The sequence below is a fragment of the Epinephelus moara genome, chromosome 4 (genome assembly GCF_006386435.1).
Source record: "Epinephelus moara isolate mb chromosome 4, YSFRI_EMoa_1.0, whole genome shotgun sequence".
NCBI classification, from domain to species: Eukaryota; Metazoa; Chordata; class Actinopteri; order Perciformes; family Serranidae; genus Epinephelus; species Epinephelus moara.
This window is the reverse complement of record NC_065509.1, coordinates 9,022,594-9,049,566: the sequence shown is the minus strand read 5'-3', so window position 1 is coordinate 9,049,566 and position 26,973 is coordinate 9,022,594. Positions and strand designations below refer to the sequence as shown.

The window sequence follows — 26,973 nt, the reverse complement described above, 5'->3', positions numbered from 1 at the left end:
ACTATTCCAGTCAAACAAGAAAACGATCAAAATTGAGTCCATATGTCATCGATCAGTAAAGGTTCATTTGAATTCATCACTCCCCTCTCCTTTGTCCCTCGCAGCTCGTACAACCCAGCCCATGAAAACGGCGCCCCCTGGCTCGAAGACATTGAAGCTGCTGTCGTCTCTGAGCCACGTGCCTGCTCTGACTGTGGAGAGCCCCGCCCAGCACACGGCCCCTCTGTACGAGAGTGAAGAGCTGTAGAGCCACACTAATCCTCAGATAACTATCACACATGTCAGAAGTGTAAAACTGGACCAGAGCCTGTATTAACTGTCATTTCACGGCAGATATGGTACTGATTAGGCTTTGGTTCAGATTTACAGTATCGCAGCACACCAGGACACAGAAGGACAATTTTGAGGCCAATCCAGATCAGGTTCATTAAACAAAACATTTTGGTTGTATTACTGTACAAGGCTGATTAACTACAAATTAAGCAGTGTGCTTGCCATGTTTTTAGGATGAAGGTACATTTACAGTAAAATCCTTTAATTACACTGCGATATGGTATTTAAGAATTTTACTTCGTTGGAAAAAGTATAAATGAATCTTGCAAATACACTAAAAAAAAACCTGCCTTCATCTATTAGATGATGTGTTGAGGAAACAACAACCCTAAGCATAAGGAGCATGTGGTAGCTACTTTGAGTGAAGTGTTTCCATAGTGAAGTGCCTTCTGAGTTAAATTAAACACACCTCTTACTGTCCATCTGCTGCTGTTCGTCACCACTGTGCCTCTCCCTTCTCTGTTTTGTTGTTTAAGGTTTCAGAGCTGATGTTTGATACATGCCTGTAAGCCTCTCTTCATCTGCCTGTCCGTTCTGCTCTCAGCAAAATGGTGTCTCGGTCACGGATGTATTAATAGACCTGGATACGGCGGGGCAGAGTCAGACCTGCTGCCAGTTTTATCCCAGCTGCCAACTACAATACTGTGACACTAAAGCCCCTGTGGTCCAGAAACCATTTCCCCATAGAAACCAATGATGACAGGACTTCTCAAACATATTTATTAACACTTTAATTGCACCTTTTATTTAAAATAATTATCTTGCAACCAGTTTCCAGCTCTGATGCATGGTATAGGTTACAAAACTTTAATGGCTTTAATTAACTACAGTACCCACAATCCAACACTGCCAGCATCTATCGCTGCTCTTTAATCCTGTCTCACACTCTCCTGTCCTCCAGCCTGTAGCTAAATGAGGATGATTTAGTGTTTGAGCCTCCAAATTGAAGTTCTTGTCCCTGAATTACAGCTGCTGTTGCTTCTGATGATGTGTGTCTGTAAAGCTGCATTTACTGGAATAGTGTTTAAAGAGAGCTCAGATGTCACAACTGGTTCCTGCTCAGATTCTCTGCTGTGGTATAAATTCAGTCTAATATGTGTTTTTAAAGTTGGTTTCTAATATACAGTGTATGTGAATGAAGCTATTTATTTGAACTGAAGCTATTAGTTATCAGTGTTGGGGCTTGAAGTCGCCCCTCTTGTGGTCTGCAGAAGGCTGCAGCCAGAAGTGTATCATATCAATGAGTTGGACAAAGAGCAACGAGCTGCCATTCTGATACCCAGCCTCTATGACTGAACACAAAACCTGATCTGCACTCAAAACAGCACTCAGAACTAACTTATTATGAACGGTTTACATTTTATCACGTCTGCAGTGCAGATAAGACATGTTTTTACATTTTACTAAAGAGGAGGCAAGCATCATTCAGTCTGTATGTTCAGTTGAACTGTAAGTATCAGTATGTCAGCCTGTGGCCACATTTGCCACACTCCTCATTTCCCACCAGAGCCTTGCATAGAAAGATCTGTTAAAAAGAGGCTCAGTATGCCTGCTTACCTTGGAACTGCTTGTTGTTACTGCCAGCCAAGAAGTAATTTCACAAAAACCTGGTACTTTTGGCTTGATCTGCATGCAAACAGAAAATCTGGTGTTTAACCCTGTGTGGCCACAGTTCAGTCTGATGCCAACAGAACCTGAGATTTAGGTCACAAGATGAAAGTCAAGATGAACACTGTATTTCCTGCTACAAATGCAGCACAGTTGAGCTGCATGTGAACATGTAAACTGCCTTTCACTCAGGACTTATGAAGTTTGGATCAAACAGGGTTAAACGTTGGATTTGGAGGTAGTAGCGTGTATTCTCCCTCAGTATTGTTTGTTGTGTAAGTTTTACATATCACTGGATGAATGAGGAATAAAGTTTATGTGACTTTAGCATTGCTCCTTGGTGTGGGTGTCTTTTTAAATAGTTTGATGCTCAGAGAACAGGGCCCCTGGCCCTCAACTGCAAAATGTCACTCAAATTAACATGTGTAGACCAGGAAAAGATGCAAAGCAGCACAAAAATAATTACAAAAAATGGGCAAAACAACCACAAAGAGATGAAACGAAGAACATAAATTATGTTATAGAGACACAAAATGACTACAAAGAGATATAAAAGAACAAAGTCAAAGGTCAAACCACTACAGTGTGTGTGTGTCTTGCTCCTGTATAGGAGACATGTACTGCTCAGGGGCCAATGGTCTGATAATCTGCCCCTGAGGCTGAAGAGCTGCTCAGCAAGCAGCCACCAAGTGTGGGTGAGCAGGATCCTGACTTTGTCAACTCTCTTTCAAAATAACTCGTAAGTGCATGCACCATGTCGCCCTCTGGTGGTCTGTTGATGAAGAGCTGCTTGTAGTTATGGGAATAAGAGCTTTTTGAAGGGAACTAGTTTTTATGGCTGACAACACACAGGTTTATATAATTTTTTAAGCAGACTATACAACGACTCTTTTGAATGTATAGTAAAATTATTTTTTGTGACATTCTATAATGTGTTATTTTTTATGACACACTATATAGTATGTTTTATATATTTTTATACTTTTATATTTTTACTTTTATGTATTTTTGACAAACTAAGCAAACTGGTGGGGGTCAAAACTATGGGGCAGGAGTGACATGATGTGACCCCGGACCAGTTTTTCGAAGCACTGCAACTGGCCGGTAGTCGCTGCGGCTGGAGATGTGGAGTTTCTTAGGCAGGGGGATTATAGTGGAAGACTTGAAACAGGGTGGAACAGTGGACTGTGACAGGGACTGGTTGAAAATCCTGGTGAAGACTCCAGCCAGCTGGTCTGCGCAGTCCTGGGATGCCGTCGGGTCCAGCAGCTTTCCAATGACCTATTTATTAATATTTTTATGACATACTACACTATGACCTCTTTATTCATATTTTTATGACATACTACACTATGACCTCTTTATTCATATTTATATGACATACTATACTATGACTATATTTTAAATACATTTATGACATACTATATTATGACTTTTTAAGAATATTTTTATGGCAAGCGTTACCGTGAATTGTTTTACATTTCTATAATATACTAGTTTAAATACACTATGACCTTTTTTTATATTTTTTTTTGACATACTATAAAATGACTTTTTATATTTCTATGGCATACTATACTGTGACCTTTTTCATGTTTTTATGACATACTGTACTATGAACTTTTTATATTTCTATGACATACTATACTATGACCTTTTTATTTGTTTTTATGACATACTATACTATGACCTTTTTATTTGTTTTTATGACATACTATACTATGACCTTTTTACATTTTTATGACATACTATACTATGACCTTTTTACATTTTTATGACATACTATACTATGACCTTTTTACATTATTATGACATACTATACTATGACTTTTTATTTATGTTTTTATGACATACTAAACTATGACCTTTTTTCATATTTTTATGCCATGCTATACTATGACCTTTTTTTAAAAAAAATATGTTTTTGTGACAAACTATACTGTGAACGTTTTTATATTTTATGACATACTATAATGTGACCTCTTTATTCATATTTATATGACATACTATACTATGACTATATTTTAAATACATTTATGAAATACTATACTGGGACCTTTTTAAAAAAATATATTTTTATGACATACTATATTATGACTTTTTAAGAATATTTTTATGGCAAGCGATACCGTGAATTGTTATACATTTCTATAATATACTAGTTTAAATACACTATGACCTTTTTATTATTATTATTATTATTTTTATATACTATACTATGACCTTTTTCTGTTTTTTTACATACTATAAAATTAACTTTTTATATTTCTATGACATTCTATACTGTGACCTTTTTCATGTTTTTGACATACTATATACTATGAACTTTTTATTTCTGTTTTTATGCCATGCTATATTATGACCTTTTTTTGAAATATATTTTTATGACATACTATACTGTGATCGTTTTTATATTTTAGGACATACTATGACCTTTTTTATAGTTTTGTTAGATACTTTACTATGACCTTTTTATATTTTTATGACATACAATACTATGACCTTCTTTATGACATACTATACTATGACCTTTTTATCATATTTTTATGACATACTATAATCTGACCTTTTTTGATATTTTTATGGCATACAATACTGTGACCTTTTTTATATTTTTATGACATACTGTAATGTGACCGTTTTTTTCCGTTTTTTTTTGTTTTTTTTACATTTTTATGACATACTATACTGTGACCTTTTTTATATTTTTATGACATACTATACTATGACCTTTTTTATATTTTTATGACATACTGTAATGTGACCCTTTTTTTTATGACATACTATACTATGACCTTTTTTATATTTTTATGACATACTGTAATGTGACCTTTTTTTTTTTTACATTTTTATGACATACTTTACTGTGACCTTTTTTTTTAATATTTTTGACATACTATAATGTGATTTTTCAAATTTTTGACATACTATAATGTGACCTTTTTTATTACATTTTTATGACATGCTATACTATGACCTTTTTTTATATTTTTATGACATAATATAATGTGACCTTTTTTATATTGTATGACATACTATACTGTGACCTTTTTATATTTTTATGACATTCTATACTATGACCTTTTTTATATTTTTATGACATACTATAATGTGACTTTTTTTTAATTTTTATGACATACTATACTGTGACATTTTTATATTTTTGACATACTATAATGTGAATTTTTCAAATTTTTATGGCATACTATAATGTGACCTTTTTTTTTTTTTTTTTTTACATTTTTATGACATAATATAATGTGACCTTTTTTATATTTCTATGACATACTGTACTGTGACCTTTTTATATTTTTACGACATACTATACTATGACCTTTTTTATATTTTTATGACATACTATGCTGGGACCTTTTTTATATTTCTATGACATACTGTACTGTGACCTTTTTATATTTTTACGACATACTATACTATGACCTTTTTTATATTTTTATGACATACTATACTATGACCTTTTTTATATTTTTTTGACATACTATAATGTGACTTTTTTTATTTTTATGACATACTATACTGTGACCTTTTTATATTTTATGACACGCTATACTATGACCTTTTTTATGTTTTTATGACATACAATAATATGACTTTTTTATTTATATTTTTATGGCATACTATACTATGAACATTTTCAAAAAAAATATTTCTACAACATACTATACTATGACCTCTTTTTTCATATTTTTATGACATTCAATATCAATACTACTACCTTTTTCATTTTTATGACATACTATACTATGACCTTTTTTTGTTTTTATGACATACTATAATATGGCTTTTTATTTATATTTGTATGGCGTGCTATACTATGACCTCTTTTTTCATATTTTTATGACATACAATACTACTACCTTTTTTCATTTTTTTTTGACATACTATACTTTGACCTTATTTAGATTTTTATGACATGCCATACTATGATCATTTTCTTAGTTATTAATGACAAACCATAATATGACATTTTATTAAAAAAATATTTTTATAACATACCATTCCATAACCTTTTTTAGATTTTAATGACACACTACCTTATGACTTTTTATTTTATTTTATCTGACATGATGACACTATGATATTTCTCAAAAAAATCAATGACATAGTATACTGTGATTATTTTGTTTTATATGACAAACTATTTTAAGACTTTTTTTGTTTTATACTTTGACACAAACAATATTTTACTGACATACTAGACACCATAATATGGCCTTTTTAAAAATATTTTCAAGACATACTGTACTAATTTGAATGGCTTTATGACATAGTGTGACCTTTTTTTTAAATAAATTTTAATGATATACTGTACGACAATTTATATTTTTTATGAAATACAATACTATGACTTCCTTATTATTGACACATTTTACTATGACTTTTTGTTGACTTGCTATACTAATAGAAACTCTTTAGAACATCTCCTCAGCAGCTGCCCAAAGGCCCTGGCCAATGGCAGCTATCGCTGGCGCCATGACCAGGTGCTTAAGGCAGTTGCCGGGAGTTTAGCCTCAGCCATCAGCACCAGCAAACACCATTGTGCTCCAAAAAAGGTAGTCCTTTTCGTAAAAGCTGGAGAGAAACCCCGGTCGTGTCAAAAGGCAATATCAGGCCTCCTCCACACAGCCTCTGACTGGGAGCTGCAGGTCGACCTGGGAAAGCAGCTGAGGTTCCCACAGCACATTGCAACAACATCGCCCCACCCAGACATGGTTATAATATCTGAGGCTTCAAAACACCTGCTAGTGTTGGAACTCACGGTGCCCTGGGAAGAGCGCATCAAAGAGGCCAACGAGAGGAAACGCGCCAGGAGCTGGAGGAGGAGTGCAGGGAGAGAGGCTAGAGGACATTCTTTGAGCCCATAGAAGTTGGCTGCAGAGGTTTTGCAGGTCGCTCACTTTGCAGAGTCCTCAGCCGATTGGGCCATTCAATCCGCCACTTGAGTCTGCAGAAAAAGCCACTAGGTGGCTTTGGATTAAGAGGGCTGATTCGTGGGTTGCTACTGGGACGCAAGTCGGGGCCTGATCAACCTGGCTGGGTTGCCTGGGGGAGGGTGTATGATGTTGTGAGACCCGAAACACTTGATGATCCCAGGATACATCACTGATGATGTGTCCCAGTGCATCTAGGAGATGTTTCTTGCATAGATACTATATATTTTCTAATGAAAAACTACGCCATGACTTTCTTACGACATAGGCCAAGTATATTATGACTATAGTATACTATTTTTTGACATAGTAAACAAAGACTTTTTTATGACATTTCTTCTTTTGGTAAATTGTTGCATCTCATTTTGCAGGGAATTGCTCAGGAGCACAGGTATTAAAAATCATTTGACAAAATTAGAAAACATCTTCTCACTGATGATCTCATTTGCGTATGTTGGTTATACAGAGGCATCAGTATGACACTGAAACTGTTTCATAACCACTTAAAACTCCTTGTAGTTGCTTTTAAACACTTTCATATGACATACACTGACTCAATTTGTTATATTTATATTTTTTTATTAAAACCAAAAGTAGACAACAATATCAAAAATCACATAAAACCTGTTTTTGGCTAAAAGAGGACTGGAGGTTGCAGATTGAAGGAAATATTTCTACTGTGGCTTCAAACACAGTTCTACTGCCACTAATGTCCATCTGTAACAAGCCCATTTTGATGAAGTTGCACAGTGAAGGACCAGCATTGACATGTGATCACTGAACAAATCATCTGCATCAGTACAAAATGTTTCTCTACCAAACTACCAGCCTCATCACCACAGCTTTCCTCTTCTACGTCATGAACACACTCACAGTCCGTACATTTATAACTATATATACAGTAATGAACAGAGAGAAGAGAAAGGAATGACAAACAGGAGAATAACTTCCTGTTTGCATCAGCTCAAATCCAGTTGCCTCATTTACAGAAGTTTACTTGTAGAAATCCAAATCAGTGTCAAGTTAAAAGGGACGTTGATGTCAAAGTGCCCAGCTCTACACCAGTGCTTGACCTCTCAGAGCTGTAAGGCACGTGGGTAATGCTTGGAGTTAAAAAACAAAAACACATTCTGAGAGCTACACAGTGACTGTAAAATAAGAAAACTATGGACCTAAAATCATAGCTGGAATTTCTACCTTTGAGATTCTGTCAAAAACGGTTTAAGCGTAGTTTTAAACATCTGAATTGGCTGATGTGTGACTAATGTATCGTGGCAGGAGCAGCTTCTCATGTTTCTCGTAAGATGAAATAACTCCTCATGTCTTTTCCATGACACCTGGCAGGGAGTGTTTTTTTTCCCATGAGTGCCTTCACGTGTACTGTACACTGCGTTCTGCCACATGGAGCTCCAAACTAACAGCTTTGAAATCTCAGGGTCGACTTTTGGGATACTCAGGACATTCTTTAAGCCACTTTATGTGTGGGACAGCATACATTGCTTAGGCTGTCCATTTCAGTTGATTAAAATACTTTGTTTCAAATGACACTTAAGATAACATGAAGAAGATTACAAGTGGAAAAAAAACATTAGGAAAAAATCTCTATCAAAATCTAAATGTTTGACTGTTCATGTGCACATACAGTACAGAAAATGTTTGTTTTGAGTCCTGCTACAAGTCAACATTGCTTGTAAATTTAAAAAAAACAAAAAAAAAAACAAGGAACGGCATATCCATTACATGACACTGTATGTTTCAGTGTCCAGTTTTATCAAAGGATATGTCATCTGGGCTCACCCTGTCTGTTACAATATTTGACAACCCCTTATAGAAATGGGAATACTGCTGTGTGTAGAGATCTACTCAGTGACATTATACACAAGGATCTGGTGCTGATGAGTTACGGCGCTGGAACAACCAAGATGACGATTTATAGGATGGCGAACTGTGGACTTTTAGAAAAAGAGAACCTACTGAGTAAAAGAGCAGAGCTAGAGTCTTTTTAGTCCTTCCACAAATGTTCGAATTTCTGTTAAATCTGCAGTGATGATGTGATGTTTGGAGACTGCAGCCGATGCAAACTAAATGCTGCGAGGAAAAAGCTCCACTCCTTTCATCCTCACGGGTCAAATTTCAACGTCGCTTTCTTTGTCGTTGTCGTGGTCACCGTCGTAAAACTCGTTGGCTGCCTCCGGCCTGAGGAAGTAACGTTATCGACAGCCAGTTAGGTACAGGAAGTTTTTAAGATTTGGAATATTTCAGAGAACACTAATACAATCAAAATATTTAAACACATGTACTGTGCTCATCTTAACACCATGCAGGTGTACTGACCTGGTGTAGTTTTCCTCGCCTCCCCTCTCATCGGGGTCTGGCTCGTCTGTGCGTTCGTAGCTCAGCATGTCAGAGGGAACGTCGTGGATCTGGACGCTAGGTGCGTGGTTCAGCATCTTCAAGTTCTCGAACACCGTTTGACGGATCTGCTCCAAGTACTGCAACAACATGCAAACAGTTAGGAAGACTGCACGGAGGATTTATCCTCATGTGACTTATTATCTTTCTGTTCTCAACAAACAACTGTAACTTGTTAAAGAAGTATTCCACCACTGAAAAAAAAACAGAAAAAGGACTCTAGCTTTGCTTTGGTTCATGAGGTAGAAAACCTACAACTACCAGGATGCAATGCGCTGCAGCACACCAATAAACGCTCCCGCTGGTAGGTGATGCTATGACAACTTGTACTTTTGGCACAATGGCGGCCAGTTGGTATCAAAAACATTCGTATTACAGTTTAACTTTGAGCTAAAACATGTTTTTGAAAACACTGGAGTTTTACTGTTTGATCTCAGTTTTTCGGCCTCCGTTTTCACTGTGCAAGAAACAGTATGGCTCCCACTTCCTGTTTACAAACTTGTTACTACAGCTAAACAGGGCACTCAAATATGTTTCTAAAGAACATTTTAGGTGAGAAATGGGCAGTGCAGTAACACAATTTCTGTTTACATTTGATTAGCACAGCTTAGTTTTAGTGTTTGATTGTAGTCTGGTCTGAGTTTGAGAGAGAGGAGCTAGTTTGTCTCTTTATCTACTTTTATGTCCATGGTGGAGGCATTAGTGGTGGGCAATATGAAAATGCAGAAGAACAGCCTGAGAGCCAGCGAAACTCCACCAGATGATGTAATATGCATCATCTGGTGGAGTTTTTCTGGGAGGGGAGCAGGGAGATCTGGGCAGTGGGTAGATATAGGGAAGTTTACAACAGTTTATTTATACATACTACCCAAAGTGTTATGATACAGAGCTTGTTGAAAATCAGTGAAGTAACCCTTTAAAGCACTTAAAATATAAGTAATGCATCACTGTTGCAGGTCCTGCAGACGCTATGATATTATAATACTGTCACTAATCAGTGTGAGATGATGTCTCACCTGTCTGGAGTTCTGGTTTTCTATCCTGGTGCTGACATCAGGATGCAGCGTGAAGTCTGGAGCAAAGTACTCAAAATACTCTGCAGAGGACACAAACAAGAGGAGGAGGACACAATTAAGAGATTTTTCTCTTCAATCTCTGTGTGAAAAATCACTTCTACGGAATTCTCAGTCCTTCAGCAATCATTTACTCAGATGTAGATTCAAAATGTCATATCGATTATCTTCCAACAGATGGCGCTACTAGTTGTACATGCTCAACATTAATCTCTACTCCACAAAAACAAACCAGAACTCTATACTGAAGCCATTTTGGGCAATAAGAACAAGAAACAACACTGAGGTGCAGGGAAGGTGCATAATCATATTCACGAAACGCTTATAATAAAACACAGATAATTATACACTGATGAAAACATAATCCTAATATTGTCTTTATCTTATTGTTATTTTAAACGCTATCATTACTTCATATCTTGTTTATTTGAGCTCCACTCAGGTAGTGTGCCTTAATTTCATTAAATGCACCAGTACAATGAGAATAAAGAAATTCTTACTCACCGCTATACGGCAGCTCATCACTGATGGACTCATCCAATAAGAGAGATGTCTCAAAGGTCCTGCAACAGAACCAAACAGCCTTATTAAAACAACAAAGCCCATATCATGGGACCTCTCTCTCCTCTTGACCATAACACATTTCGTTTGAAAAACCAAACTCACCAGCAGCGAGCTACGTTCCTCACTGTGTATCCTCCCCCTCCCAGGACCAACAGAGGAATCTTAAAACTCTTTACAAACTCCACACATTCACTGAAACACAGAGAGCAAAGCGAACACACATTAACACACATGTACAGGATAAAACAAAAACATCACTGCTTTCATTTTAAGTACTTCATTTATGGTTCTGATGATTTTGCTTGTAATTAAAAACTCTGACATGAATACTCGTAGCTGGATTGCAAAACTCAGCTAAGAGCCAGTTCATAACCAGCATCATGATACCACTTATCCAGGATCACTAATGTTAGGCTCAGTGATGGCAGGTAACCCCAAAGGAGCCAGAGTAAATTAAATCTGCTTTGTGATACAGCCCCTGATCAAAACCAGGCGATGTAATATAAGTGAGTCTCACCCATGTCCTCGTATACTGAGGTTGAAGCAGCCCAGTCTGTCGCAGCCCAGAGAATCTGCTCCACACTGGAAGTAGAATAACACACAGGCTTTGAATGTGTGAACGATCATCCAGCGATTACATGCAGCCTTATAATCTGACAAGTTTACTTTATCTGGCTCTGATCTCAGTCAAACATCTGTCATTTCATCAAACACAGACTCAGTGATCAATGCTCCATTAGCTGAGAGGACAAGTGTTAATTAAACAGATTAATCCTGCATTAAAGATTCAGAGATACACACTGACCTGTAGAACGATGCAAGTCGGCTGGTAGAAATCCACCACCTGTTTAATAACCGGCTGGAAGAGCTGCCTGTAGCCTGGGCCACACAAACACAAATGTTGGCCATGGTTCATAGGAGTGTGTATCTTCAAAGCTACTGAGCTCTATGTGTCATTTATACAATACGTTGTTAGGGTTGCAGCAATATACTGGTTTCAAGGTATATTATGACATAAAAGTTGACGGTTATCACATTGTGTACGTTTGCTTATCTACGATATTGAAAAAAATATACAACTGGACAAAGAATCTCCCCTTTATTAAAGTTATTTTCTATGGTGGGACTTTTTACACAAACTTCCATTCACCAAATGGTTTCAAGTTTCAGTTAAAGTAGTAAAACATTTGTTCAACCAAAAATAACCCTTCTGTTTTCATTCCTTTAAGGGTCTTTCTGATTCATAATAATACAATTCTGTCATACCGTGTTACAGTGAAACCGTGATATTTTCTGAGACGGTTGCAACGCTACACGTGTTACATTTCAGTGATTAAATCTGAGCAGCAAGTGAACTCACTCTGGTCATCGATGCCGTCTCTGAGAGGAACATTGAGGCAGTAGTACCGCCCGCTCTCTGCTCCCACCTCATACATGTCACCTGCAGCAAACATACAAACACATTGTGTTAAAACACACCTATACAGAGACAACACAGTGATGACATACTGTAATAACGCAGCTCAGAATGCATAGATTGCATCACTTTCAAAATGTTAAAGTAGATCAGAAATGCATAAAACTTTATATGCTAAAAGGCATATCATGAGAGAAATGGTCAGCGCCACAGCAGAGCATTTCCCCCCCTGGAACTGTAACCAATGACAGTTTAAAAAACACAGATTTGGACTTGTCACATCAAAAACTTAAGGAACCAAACCTGTCAAATTGTGTGGGGCTTATTAGCATAACACTACAGCAAATTGCAAGGTAGGTAGTTCAGAGGGGAAGCCAGGTGTAGCTACAGATCTGCATTTTTCAAGTTAAGTTTCACTTTCTCTTCAGTTTATCAGAGCTGGTGATCAGGAACAAGGTTTATCTAAAATTAGCAACACATTACTATCTGTTTGATATCGTAGCCAAGTCAGAGGCTCATGTCATCTATTACTGTTTCATTTCAAACATAGAAAGGGATGAGCAGAGTTGAAGGTGAGCAGGTGCGCTAGAGCTGCAGTAAAAGATCCCCTATTACCTTCTTTTGTGTTTACTTAGCTGTAAATGTTCTACAAAATAAAAAAAAATGGCTGAACAAATTAACACTACTTATAGGCCAAATTAAAACTGCCATGCAGATGAATGGCATTTTCAGAATCTGTGCAGAAATGCCCAGACTGTACTCTAACCAAAAGAAAAACACAATCTGATCAACAAAACTTTTCTTAGATGCTTTAAGTAGCTCGTACCTGTTCCTGGGAAAAAGTAGTTCCCATATTTGTGGAAGGACACAGTCATGACGCGATCTGTCAGGTAAAAGGCCTCCTGAACGCCGTCGCCATGGTGGATATCTATGTCGATGTACAGAACCCTCGGGTGGTATCTGTAACACACACACACACACACACACACACACACACACACACACAGATGTAAAGAGAGAAACAGACACAGCAGACACTTGAAGGTTATTCAGAAGAGTGTCTTCTTACTTGAGTAGCTCCAGTATACTGATGACAATGTCATTGACATAACAGAACCCAGATGCCTGCAAACACAGAAAAATCATTTTAGTTCTTTAACCATTCACAGCTAAATGTCAACTGTTTAGCATTAAGAGCAACAATAAACAGCACTTAGCTCTGACCTCAAATTTCTTGGCATGATGCAAACCTCCGGCCCAGTTGATGGCAATGTCACAGATCTGGAAAACAAAGAAGAATCAGTTAAAGGTCACACAATCACCATGACCAAGTCTGCCAGTGGCATAAATGTATAAAGACAACTAGATACAGCGCTGGAGGCGGGGCCCTGTTCACTCCTATGAAAGCTGCTCAGTGGTGCATGAAGCCAGAAAAGTTCACCTGCCACTTTCAGACTGTGTGGCCAATAGAGCAGGCACACTGGGACTTCTGTTAACTGATCCAGCTACTTTAGGTTTAGCACTCTGCTAACTTGAATGGGGATAAGATGATTTAATCATGTGGTGGTTTAAGCGCAGGGTTCATGACACTCAAAAAATGTATCTACTGATTTAGAGACAGCTCTTAAGCCATGTATGTGTATAGGAAAAAGTCTTGTGGGCCACATGGCATTTAGTGAATGATGTAATTCTATTGTTTGGCCACAACGGAAATTGGCTTCAAAGCCTGGCACACTTCCTGGGGCCCAGTAGTGCTGCAGCCATGCTGCTGCTGTCTCAGTTCAACAAAGAAGTGTTAACACTGTGTGAGTGACGTCCAGTGATTTAGGTATCATCTGCTGCACACATGTTCGTCTCTAATCACCAGCTGCTCAGCAGAAGCCTGAGAGCAGGACAGGAAGTTACCATGACTGCAGCTGAAATAATAAGAAGATAAATGGCACAGAACACTGACTTCGGTTGGGTGTGTGTGTGTGTGTGTGTGTGTGTGTGTGTGTGTGTGTGTGTGTTTGCATGTGTGTGTTACCTTGTGGTTAAGCTGTGTAGCTCCCTGTAAGGAGGCTCCTGTGTATCTTGAGCAAAACTCAAAAAGACCAGGAAACACAGGACTGAAACAAAAAAACACAGGCACAATATATTTCAGCTATGGTTTAGTCAGTCCCCCAATAATAGTGATAGTCAATCTAGCTACCAGGTGGAGTATCAGGTATTTAAACTGTGGACTGGTCACTAGTGTTTCAGAGGGGTAAAAAGTAGGGGTGAAAATCTCTCTACGCCCTTCATGATTAGATTTTGACTCAAGAGGACTCACGATGCGATTAGAAACTGGTTATCAATGCATCTTCATACATCAAAATTTTCTATACATGATTTAGTTTTTCTTACAGTGTGACTACTTGCTACTTCTAAAAACATAGCATATTTGTAATGATCCACTGGAAAGACGGTCTTTTAATTAAACTGGACTGTCTATGCAGCAGAAAGAGGCAAATAATATTGAAACTGGTGCTACATGACCAGAGAAAACAGAGAAAAAAGTTTAAGTTTATTCACTTTATTAATCCCCCTGAGGGGAAATTCAATGTTTTTCACTCTTGCTTGTCAATTACACACAGGAAAGACACACACATGCACAAACAGGACCTATACATGCACAAAGTGGAGAGATCTCAGAGTGAGGGGGCTGCCCTTTGGTCAGGCGCCCCGAGCGGTTGGGGGGGTTCGGTGCCTTGCTCAAGGGCACCTCGGCAGTGCCCAGGAGGTGAACTGGCACCTCTCCAGCCACCAGTCCACGCTCCATATTTTGGTCCGGACGGGGACTCGAACAGGCGACCCTCCGGTTCCCAACCCAAGGGGGGTGGGTCTGTCTGGCAAGCAACAGACTGTGAGCCAGCAAAACCCAGTGAAAGCCAGCGAAACTCCGCTGGATGACGCACATCTTTATGTCCATTGCATTTCACCAACCAAATGGTTCAACTACCAAATGGAGACTACGAAGGTCTGATATTTTATGACTATGAAATCATGGGGATTTTGTATGCTATGACTTGCAATAGTGACAAAAAACATGTAACAATTTTGGGCATCATAAGTTTATAAAACAAACCATTTCAATAAAAAAGAGTAATGCTCACCAGTCGTCTCCAACATTGAATGTGTTGAGGCTCTTTGTGAAGCCCTGCATGTTGTTGGGGCTGACCTTCTGTAGGAAATCTATGTAGTCTTCAGAGTGGAACCGACACATGTCGTGCTGAGATGCTTTGTATGGCTTGAACACCTAATAAGAAAAGAAAAAATTGTAGTACATTGTAGTAAATTGAAGTACAGTATGACACTGTTTTGTTTATACTCTTGATTCTGGTGTTTTTCATATTGTTAATGAAGAGTGAGTAAATGTATGAAAAGCATCAGCAGGGTCTAAATGTGCTCCACCATCACTCTGTGCTGCTCACCATCATTTTCTTGTAGAGTCCATAGTGCAGCACCAGACTGTGAGTCAGAGACAAACGGTGAGGCTTCATGGGGTGGCCCGCACCTGGCAGAGACAGATAGTTTCTACATTATGGTACAGATGGTTTTAATGCAGCTTTTATGACGTATTAGAGCGATTTCCATGACACCCAATATTGAAATGAGTCATCTTAATTTCACACAGAACAGACTAACAAATACATTATCACTGTGAAATCACTCCTGACAGAAGGACATAGTTTCTGTCTAGCCTCGCCTCTAGCTATAACAGTGAATATTCTTTTTCTTTAAAGATAATACCAAGTAATCATGCAATAAAATTCGTGCAATAATGCTGTTACCATTGTATTGAATGTTTTTTTATCCTAAATATATAGATTGTAAGTCTCAAAGGAGGTATCATCGCGGTTACGGTGTATAACGTTAATGTCGGAAAATTTTAATTAGCTGTGTAAATATGATGGTCTTTATTGTAAACCAATATGAAATCACTAAAACAGACCATTCGGCAGCGTTAAGGTGAGTGTAGGAGCTACGTAGACCTGTCAGGCAGATAGCGAAAACAGAGCGACACATAATGGGACATTTAAATAAATACCAATACAGATAAGTTGAAAACCTCACGTTAGCTAACGTTAGCAGAACAAACCAGCAGCTTCGGAATTTGTACAAAACAAAGCTATGAATATGAATTTATGTAACAGTGAAAACCTGCGCAACAGACCCCCAAATGCAATGCGACAGCGTGAATTGTTTCATATGGAAAATAAAATAAGTTATTAGCATGTAGCTAGCATGCATTAGCATCGTTTCCCTTTGTAGGCCTGTTCGCTACGATAACCAAACTCACCATAATGAAAGTTACCCACGTCTGGGTCATAAAAATAAGATGTTCTGTTGGTCATCCTGAAAGAAATATCTTCTGACTTTATTCGCAAAACTATGACTGTTATTGCAGCTATAAACCCCACATTTTTTCTTTCAATTAGATAGCCGCCATGGTAAACACCGACTGAGTCGTCATCAGACAGCGACCGAAATGACGGAGAGGGGAGGAGGAGAGGATGCGGCTGAAAAAATAAAAGTCACATTTTATGGACTAACTATAAACAACAGTTAAGTGTTATAACTTCGTCCACTGACCCCTTAAACCCCTGCATTGGTCTTCACTTTAGTTTAGTTTTGAAAAAATAAAAACATTACATGAAAATACAAAGTTTATTCCCAGAGGCTAACACATTAAAGCAGTGGCACTAAAACTTTTTAATCCCCACGTTCAGGAAATATTCCAGTGCCCCCCACAGAGGACATGGTGACCTGTCTGTCATCACTGCAAACCTGAACACTCCAATGCAGTTGCATTTGAATGCATTCATAAGAAATTTTTGCCATTGTCATAGTCCTCCAATGTTTACGTAGCAAAAAATCCTTCATTTCCTTTATCCCACTCAGAAAGTGGCAAACGAATGAGTAGATATGAACATTACATAAGTAAAAAGGCTATTATATTCATACATTACCTGATATATTTATGTCGTCAGAAAAATTACCTATGTCCTTTTCAATCATTTTCTATCATCTCAAGGCCCCGGGTAGGTAAATGTAAAAAATACTTATTTCCACTGTGGGACACAGGGACAGTTCCACAAGCAACATAATATATAATCAATAATCAAAAAACACTCTCAGTATTCTCAGTCACAACTACAATTTTCTCATCATTAAGCACAATGTAATATAATAAGCCTATACTGGGCCTCCCTAAATCTCAAATTAATGGTATTTTCTGGCATTATTCAAGGCCCCCGTGCTAAATTTTTGAAAAAACAATATAGTGCTATATGACACCTCTAATGTTTTTATATGGCACTATTTGACAAAGGTGCTGTACAGTCCCTTCAAAGATGGGTGCCATATAACACTAAAGTAGGTTCCCCTATAATTACATATGCCAGTCAAAGAAAATGTTGACATTGTATGTCTCTGCAGACCATGGATACACTTCATTTGTATGTTGCGTGTATCATATCAATGTCTCTGAAGTGACGTAGTATATGAGTTGACCTTGTCATCATGAGGCGGAGGGGATGGTGGATGGCGTGGCACCTAGGTGAGACGCCTGCCAAGCTACAAAGCACTGTTTAAGACCAACAAACAACAAAACTGGTGTTTTATTTTAGCAAGTCTTAAGTCTGTTTTAGTGTTTCCATTGGCTTTTTAACCAACTAACATGGATGTTTTTTGATGACCTGTCACTGTGTTTCCACCGTGGATACTGCAACAATAAGCGATATGTTTACCAAGACATCACTGCATTTCCTGCCAGGATAGTGCCACCAAAAGCGAGCCAAAACATGATCTGTTTTTAACCATATAACCAAGTGTTTTTTGTGCCTAAACCTAACCACACATCAATCACTGCCTGGTTGAAATGTAAGGAAATGTAGAGTTTCAATATAGCAATGTGGAATGGCAACATTTACTCACATTTACTGGTGAATGGGCTGCAATAAGTGCCAAACAACCATGTTTGGGTGCTGTTTAGTACCATTTTTGTTTAAATAAAACTAGATATAATAATAAAAGCTAAGGAATTGATAAATAAATCTACCTGACATGCATTTACGAGTGCTTTCTTCTGCATATGTACAGTTGTATGACTGGTGTTGCCAAATCGATTTATCTTTAACACACAAAGACAAGAAGTCCTACCTTTATTAAACATGCAAGTGATGTGAATGTATGTGTTGTGTATTAACATATGTTGTACCAACATGCTCTAAAAGCTTTAGCTATTGAATCACATGCTTTAACAGATCAACCAAAAATAATCAGGGAAAACCATTAAGGTTTGAGCGACAGGCTCATTATTGTATTATTTAACTTTGTCACATTATTTTTCTTCACATTAAAGTTAATTCATTTGCTTCAAGAAGATATAAGCTGATAATGTTTAAATGTATGAAAGGAAAACAAAAAAGTCCCAGCAGCTTGGTTTTTCAAAAACACCTTCAGCGCTGATCCCAAACTGCTGACACACCCCTACACAAAATACATCAAATTGGGTTTAAGCGGAGATTAAATCTTTTCATTGGTATCCAAATGTTAGAAAAACAAATTGCTTGTGTTTATGTGTGATTGACAGCAATAAAAACACAGCGCAGGTGAAGAATGTGATTTGTGCTGGCAGTGTCCGGTCATGGATTTCAGTGTGGATCATCTTTACCTTTGAGCTATTATTAAAGGATTATTGTGCTAATCAGTTGATTTTGACAGCATCCAGTAATGTCAGGCAGGATGACACGTCTCTGCATGAACTCAATAAAAAGAATTACCTGGGTGTTACTGTGTTTAATTTTTAACACCTGTTTATTAAAAATAAGAGATTGAGGGAGATTTTCCAGATCATATGAGAGACACCAAACTTTACACTGTGTTATAACTCCTGCTGCACCTTTCTTTCCCTGCATCCACAGGATTTAACACACATGCAGTAAAAACATATGGACACACACACACACACACACACACACACACACACACTGTATTTTCTCATCTCTCACCAAGGGTGTTTAATGATTTTTAAAGATTGTCTAACTGAAATGTCTTCTTCATTTCCTTACTTTAGTCTGTTTCTCTTCTGTTTTTCAGTTTTTCTCAACCTTCTTTCCACTGCAAAAAACAAAATCTGTGTGTGTGTGTGTGTGTGTGTGTGTGTGTGTGTGTGCGCGCGTGTGTATGTAATATAGTAAGAGCAGATGTGCCCGAGAGGTCTACCAGCACAACCTTACATAGACAGGGTCATGTCAGCTGCAGCGTCTATGCTGCAAAGATGCGTGTGTATAAAATCTGTGTGTGACAGCTGAACCCTTGAGAGAATTTCAGAGTGATTTATTGGTACACCATTTTAAACACCACTATATACAATTCCTGCATTCACATGAACCAATTACAGGAGGAGTGTGGGCAGAGTGGATGATTTAGTCGATGGGAATGAAAAGCTTTCCAAATGTTTTAGGGTTTTTTTTTTCACTAGGTTGCAGCTAGTAATTATTTCCGTTATCTATTAATGTGTCAGTTCTCTCCACTGAAACACTTAATGTTTGGTCCAGAAAATAGTGGGGATTATAATTTTCCTTAACCAAGATGATGGATTTAACAGTTCTTATTTTGTCAGACAACATTTTAAACCCCCAAATATTAATACATTACATTATTCACAGTAATTTAAAACACATTTAAGGTCCCCACATTTCAGAAGGTGTGACCAGCTAATGTTTGGCATTATACAACAGTTAGTTCCGACCGAGTAATTTGATTGGACGAGAGGCATTCCGTGAGTGCTGATATAGAGTATAACATCACTGAAACTTGTAACAGTAAAATCACTCCGCTCACAGGTGTTATAAATATAAATACAGCCGTTAATTTACCAACTGTCACACTCGCTTCATTGATGTAAACTGACACTATAGCGTTACACCAAGAAGATGGATATTTTCCCCAAAATTACATTTGAATGAAATTATGAGTGGTCGTCAGGAGAGGACGAGGAAAAGGAAAGCCAGGACTCTTCTGTGCAGACCTCCANATAACATACTTAAATAATTTATTTCATCACCTTTTGTTAACATTTCCTTACTCAGCATTGCTGTTTAAGCTGTTGTTGACCTGTTGTATAAAAGCAAGAGGCCTACTACACTCGAGGTCATGACGTTGTACTGTATATCGTCACGGCTGTAATTGTCTTCTATGACCGAATCACAGCCGTGACGATATAAGTTACAGTACAACATCACTCCCTCTCGTGTGATATTGCTTAACTTTACCAATTAATCAATTATTGATGATTATTTCTTTTGATTGGCTAATTAATGTATGTACTGATTATTACTTATATATCTTTTTTTAAAATTGAAGAGCACTAATGTGACTCAAAGCCCCACACAGGTGCTGTCATTCACAGTATGTTGTCTGCACCCTACAATTGATTTTTTTTGCACCTGTAAGGATGAAGCAACTTACTCTTTTATTATTCTAATTAGTTAGTTAGAGTTTGCTGACATCATGTAATTCCATCCAACTTCAAGCTGAGCAGAGGTCTGATCAGTAAATAAGTGAAACTACTTGTGTGGCTGTGAAGCGCCTTTAATTATTTTAATTAAATCATTAAATTTATTCTTTAATTATTCTAATTAAATTCAATTAAAATAATTAAAGTATTATGGTTATATAATTATTATAATGAAATAATTAAAGGCCTTAAGGCACACAAAGTCAGAAACTTTAGTGTTATAGAAAGCACAACAACCTGTTGTCATTCATGCATTTTAAATTAATATATTCTTTATTTGCATCCTTGAGAACATTCCTACCACCAAATGCAACATATTCAGTTCTAGCAATGTTCCGTACTAATTTGTTCAATGTCACCCTGTTATGTAACTCAACTCTAATGTTGGTAAAGCACAGAAAAAAGTTGAGACATCCACATAGATAACTATGTGGTTAGGTAAGGTTGGGCAATATGGTTTACATTATACTGTAAAATAATACTGTCAGACTTGTCCACACTGGCCATTGTGGGCAATGTTGCAAATACAGTGAGCAGTGGTTTGTTACTACTTAATTTAAGTTTATAGGATTTTTTAAAAATCATTGTTATGGTGTAACTTTGTCAGGTTTTTCATGAGACGTATTAGCCAAAAACCAGACTATAAAGTCTTAGGGCTGCTGTGACACTGTGCCTGCTTAGGGCAACAAAAAAGTTTAACTTGGGTGCATTGGTACAATGGACAACCAAGAAAGGATGGCAAAAGAAATACCCGCACACCAATTCCACTGGGCTGAGCAGCCACAAAAAAAAGATTCACAGACTGAGATCAATGCCAAAAAAACGGCAATTTATTCAGGACATAGGTGCACAAAAATAAGGGTACTACTTATTTATTTATTTTGTACATACATGTATTTTTGATACATTTGTAAATGGTCTGCCATCATACATAGGTCATTGTGATTTGGGAGTTGGACCTCTGCTCCTCAGAGTTGATCTCATCTAATTAGTGGCACCAACTGACTGATTCATCACACCTGCTAGAAATCTGTCTGTGTCTGTATCTGTTCTGTGAAGGACTCATGTCAGTAGCACTGATGATATTCAAGGACTGAAACATTTGCTGCTGTTTTTAATCACTTTTTATTATTTTCTGCACTTTGGGCACCCTTCTTTTTGTGCATGGATGTTCTGAATAAATTGACCTTTTTTGGCATTGATCTCAGCCTGTGAACATTTTTTTTGGATGTCCATCCCAGCTGAATTGATTTTCGGGTATTTCTTCTGCCATCCTTTCTTAGCCTAAAAAACAGACATGTCTGTCTGGTTATGTTTCCTATAAACAGAAATTCTACCATATCATGATATATATTGATACTGTGATATGAAATTGCCAGTGCATCCTCATACAATGGTTCGTGTGATATCTTACAAAAATGCACACACAACAATCCATATATATCTAACAAATTAGAGCCCAATGAATTGCATTGTCATGTTAACATAAAGTTCCGCAGGTAAGGTTTAGGAGAGTTAACAAAGTCCTGTGTACACCAAAACAGTCTTAAACAGGTGCGTAGGTGGGGCAAACAATGAATCAAAAAGGAGAACACCCGCACACTGTTTGCACTTGCAGAAAAAGGTTAAATTTATTAGACTACAACGTTTTGGTCATGGACCTTCATTAGGTAGATGATGAAGTTCACTTGGGTTCACATGGGACACAAACACTGGTCTCCTGAGGCAAAGTCCTGTGTTTGTTTGACCCAGGACAAGAAACATAATAAATAGGTTATGTGAATTTAATTTATTACTTACAGCATCAACGCAAGTAGAAAAATATATTTTATCAAATCTCTGTCTGCATGGAAATTGAAGTTTTGCTCCTCCCTGAAACACTGTGAACATGGGAACATGTGTGTATGTGAGAAACAGAGACAGTTATTCATCCATGACTTTTGCAGAGTTTGATAGAGAGGCTGGCATAAGTAATCGTTCACACAGCAACACTGCCTTGCCTCCGCTCTACAGAATGTGTGTTGGCTTGTCGGCTGTTTTGCGTTGGAATGTTTGGTGATGTACATTTGACTTTCTCTCTTCTGCTAGTTTGTTTCTCTGCCTGCAGCTAAATGGCAGAGCCTACCTGCATTGAATGGGTTATGTATTATGTATTCCTGATGTTACAGGTTACAGTAGGTTCAGCAGGTGAGCTTTGGGCACAGAGTGTGTTAGTGTGTGTATGTGTGCTGGGGGAGACCAGATTTGAACCTGGAATTCCCCTGAGCCTTTTTATGCTTAATGTATTCTATTTTTTGTCTGTGGCCATCAAGACTGAGGTATTAATTTCACCTAGCATTACCTGTGCCCAGAACAGGCCCTCAATATTAAAACTAAGAACACAGTTTGTTCTGTTTTTTCCTCAGTTTCACTGCACCTTTTAGCCTTCAACACAAAATGTAACAGGAAGCTCAACAAAACACTAACATCTGGGGAGGTCAAATTACTATTTCCACCAATAAGAAATAACTTTTAATCTCTGCTTAAAGCTCCTTTTATTTAGTACCAGGTTTAACCACAACAAGTATGCTGAGAAGCAGATAAGTTTAAACCAGTTATTACCTGGATTTTATGTCCTTGTGGACACAAAACTTGTGTTTCTTCTGCTAGAAGGCCACAGTAAACAAGGTCTCCAAGAACAATACTAATACAACTAATAAAACAATAATAAAGACAAATTAATGTATTTTATTTGTGTTTTGTGCCAGTTCCTTGTTCAAAATAAAGACAGGCCAAGAAATATGTCTACATTTTTGATGCATTCCTCCAGCAGGCATGTTGGTCCGCAAGGCCCTACAGCAAATAATATGCACTGTGTGGTAGAAAGTTTGTCAGAGAATTCATCCACGTCTTTGTATTAAATCCTTAATGGACTTGGCAGTAACAGATCAAAAGAAAATTTCACTGATTCCCTAAAGCCAAACTTGTGCTAGCAATATTTTCTTTCCCATGTTACTTAGATATGTAAATATCTGAACCTACTGTTGATCCTGTCGACACTCACAAACTTTGTCTCACATATTTCAAACTTTAATAATAGTGTAACATACTTGTACACTGTCAGAGGCCTGTCAAGGTCTGCATTTGCATAGCTCTGAAATGTGTGTGTGTGTGTGTGTGTGTGTGTGTGTGTGTGTGCATATGTATATTTTTGTGTGTGTGTGTGTGTGTGTGTGTGTGCACGCGTGTGTGTGTGGGCTTCATCCTTAGCTGGCTTGTTTTGGCCCCGGGGTCCAAATCTGCTCTGTCAAGAATCTGTCTCTGCCTGTTTGTTGAAACACACACTAACTCCCTTTCACACTCACACACTCACACACACACACACACACACACATGGACAAGTGCCCTCATTTACTCATTCCTGTATGTCATTGCCATGGAGATATATACAAAATACAGAGGTGATAGGTGTATCAATGACACATACACACAACCATTTTAAAAGTGACACACACACACACACACACACACACACACACACTATACATATATATTCAAAATATTGATTGGACTGTTACAAATATGGTGCAAGATCAAAGTCTAGTCGCCAAGTGTGTTACACACGCGATTACACAATTAATAATGATATATATAATGAAGGGTTACGATATTGTAACCTTAGTTCTACTAGTAAAGGTGGAGCCCTCTACTGGACTGTATGGGTTATACTCTCCACCAATTAGGACATGCCTACCTGAATGCATGTGGACCCCACAGTATATAAGACTGCACAGGACTCTGTCCACCATCCTATACCCTCTTCAGCAAGCGTTGTAGGAGCAACAGGGCCCCTCAGAACAGCGCTCCACTCTTAATGGGTACAGTGGGTGGAGCCTGATGAATGAAAGCCCTGTCACGACATAAGAGCAACCGAGCCAGTAATGTAGGCTGCCACAGCACAGAGATAGCCTCAGCCAACCCAGATAGTATGCTACCAGGTGGAGCTGTGGTCTAACCTTTTAGAGTTCAAAAGACAAGCATCCTGCACACAACATTTCCCAGGTCATGAAGTAGCGCAGAAACATGTTGGTGTATCACGCCCAGAGGGGGGTCAGATGTGACACAGCTGACATGCACCCAACCCTTTTTACCAGTCCTGTGTCATTCAGCAAGCACAGATCCTGAAAAGAAGCCCAACATGTCCAAGAGATAGAACCATATGTATGGACAGGGCGTAGACCATGATGCTGCTGTACATACAGTGTATGTCCTCAAAACTCACCCTGCTGAACAAGGCTGTCAGTGCAGCCTCACTGTGTGTAGAGTGTGCATGGACCACTTCAGGAGAGCCCTTGCAGTCTGCCTATAGGCTTGCAGGATGCATTTAGAAGGCCATCTGGCAAGGCGTTTCTTGGATAGGCCCTTACCAGCCACATCATCACCAAAGCACACAAACAGCTGTTCCGCTGTGTGTTGAAAATAATATAGCAATGCACAAACTGGGCGGAGCAGATGCAGTTTTGCCTCCTTGTCCTCCTCACGGGGTGGAGGACAAAAAGCATCTACCTGTAAAAACCTGACCTGAGAAAAATTCTTCAGTTCTTGTTAACAAAGGAATGATTCAGTCTGCTGCAGTCACCACTAAGCAGCAAGCACCTGCGGTGCACCATAGGGCAATTAGTTCATACACCCGCTTAGCTGAGTTCAACGCAAGCAGCAAAGCTGTCTTGAATGATAACACCTTCAGAACGGATCGTTCCAGAGGCTCAAAGCCTTCACCAAGGCCTTAAGCACCAATGGTGACCCCATTGCAAGGAGGAGAAACAAACCACTGGGCTTTGTCTCCTGACCCCCTGTAAGAACTGTTTTACAAGAGAGTGGGCAAAGACCATTCTGTCAACAAAACCCTAATGGCAGGAGGAGATGGCTGCTGAGAGATGGAGCGACAGAAAGGCTTAAAGGAGCTTACTATGGCACATGTGCACACATGTCCACCCCCAGGGGTGGATTGTCTTACGGTGGGCAGATTTGCAACGACCAACACCCAACTGGCAAACAGATACACTTTCACTTTCCCAAGTTGAAATGTGCTTTACCACCTTTGGGTGAAGCCTCCACTTATCAGGGGGGATTCCGCCCCTCAACTGGCAGGTCCCTCCCCTCCCCATCAGGGACACATTCATGAGCGCTGAGATGTAGGTCACTCTTTCCAGTGGTGCTCCCTTCAAAGGGTGATGTGAAGACCCCAAGTATCGCAGCTTGTCCTGCTCTGAGGGGGGAATGGTCAACAAGCATCGCTTGTGCTTCTTGACATCCAAGAAAAGGCCGGTGTTTTGAGTAGGTAAGTTAACGTTTATAAGGATAGTTATCTATGTTTATTGTCTCAGCAAAAGAACACTATGAAAATGTATACTTCTTATTGAGGAACAAATAATAATAACAAAAATGTGGGCTTTAAAGTGGTTCAATGTTATAACAGAGTCCATGCTGGAGTATAGTAAGACATCAATAAGACACAATCATGCAATACTGCAGGTATACAGGTACTCAGCTCCCAGCAGGGCTTACGCAGTACTCCAATATGTTCCACTGACTTCATTTGGCTGCAGTATAGGAGCAGCACAGCAGCCTGAGTCTCCTCCCTAAGGGTCCTCATCATCCGTGACCTCACCTGCTGTGTGACAGATGTGGAGAATTGCACCACATGTGAGCACAGATGACAAAGAAAGGATCACTGTCCACTGCCTTACAGAATAAACACACATATTTTAGGGTGCAGTGCAACTGACAGTCATGGAGGAAGTATTCAGATCCTTTACTTATGTGTAAATATGCTCTGTCCTGCACTTAAAAAGGTTACTTAAGTAAAAAATATGTACCGGTAAGTATAATCAGAAAATTGTACTTGAAGTATTAAAGTAAAAGCAGTTAATGCAGACAAATCAATCAATCAATCAATCAATTTTATTTATAAAGCCCAATATCACAAATCACAATTTGCCTCGCAGGGCTTTACAGCATACGACATCCCTCTGTCCTTATGACCCTCGCAGCGGATAAGGAAAAACTCCCCAAAAAAACCCCTTTAACGGG

General features: G+C 38.4%; 2 protein-coding genes across 5 annotated transcripts in view; one reads left to right on the top strand and one right to left on the bottom strand.

The window, feature by feature from the left end:
* Window positions 1-2,268, top strand: part of myot (myotilin) — a 35,606-nt gene extending 33,338 nt beyond the window's left edge. For 3 of the 4 annotated variants that reach the window (XM_050042706.1, XM_050042707.1, XM_050042704.1), the window contains one exon: window positions 105-2,268. In XM_050042706.1, coding sequence (XP_049898663.1) covers window positions 105-247 — 143 coding nt within the window. In that variant the 3' untranslated portion in view covers window positions 248-2,268. The remainder of the gene's footprint in view (window positions 1-104) is intronic. The other variant, XM_050042705.1, reaches the window with a different exon arrangement.
* Window positions 2,269-7,448: 5,180 nt separating this feature from the next.
* Window positions 7,449-16,862, bottom strand: hdac3 (histone deacetylase 3). The gene is made up of 15 exons (XM_050042756.1): window positions 16,678-16,862; window positions 15,809-15,891; window positions 15,491-15,633; window positions 14,383-14,464; window positions 13,581-13,637; window positions 13,426-13,481; window positions 13,183-13,316; window positions 12,300-12,380; window positions 11,745-11,818; window positions 11,457-11,521; window positions 11,042-11,131; window positions 10,880-10,938; window positions 10,319-10,398; window positions 9,225-9,382; window positions 7,449-9,086 (listed from the first exon to the last, which is right to left on the bottom strand). The coding sequence occupies exons 1-15, from the start codon at window positions 16,730-16,732 to the stop codon at window positions 9,017-9,019; spliced, it is 1,287 nt and encodes a 428-aa protein (XP_049898713.1). The 5' UTR covers window positions 16,733-16,862; the 3' UTR covers window positions 7,449-9,016.
* Between the last annotated feature and the right edge of the window lie 10,111 nt (window positions 16,863-26,973).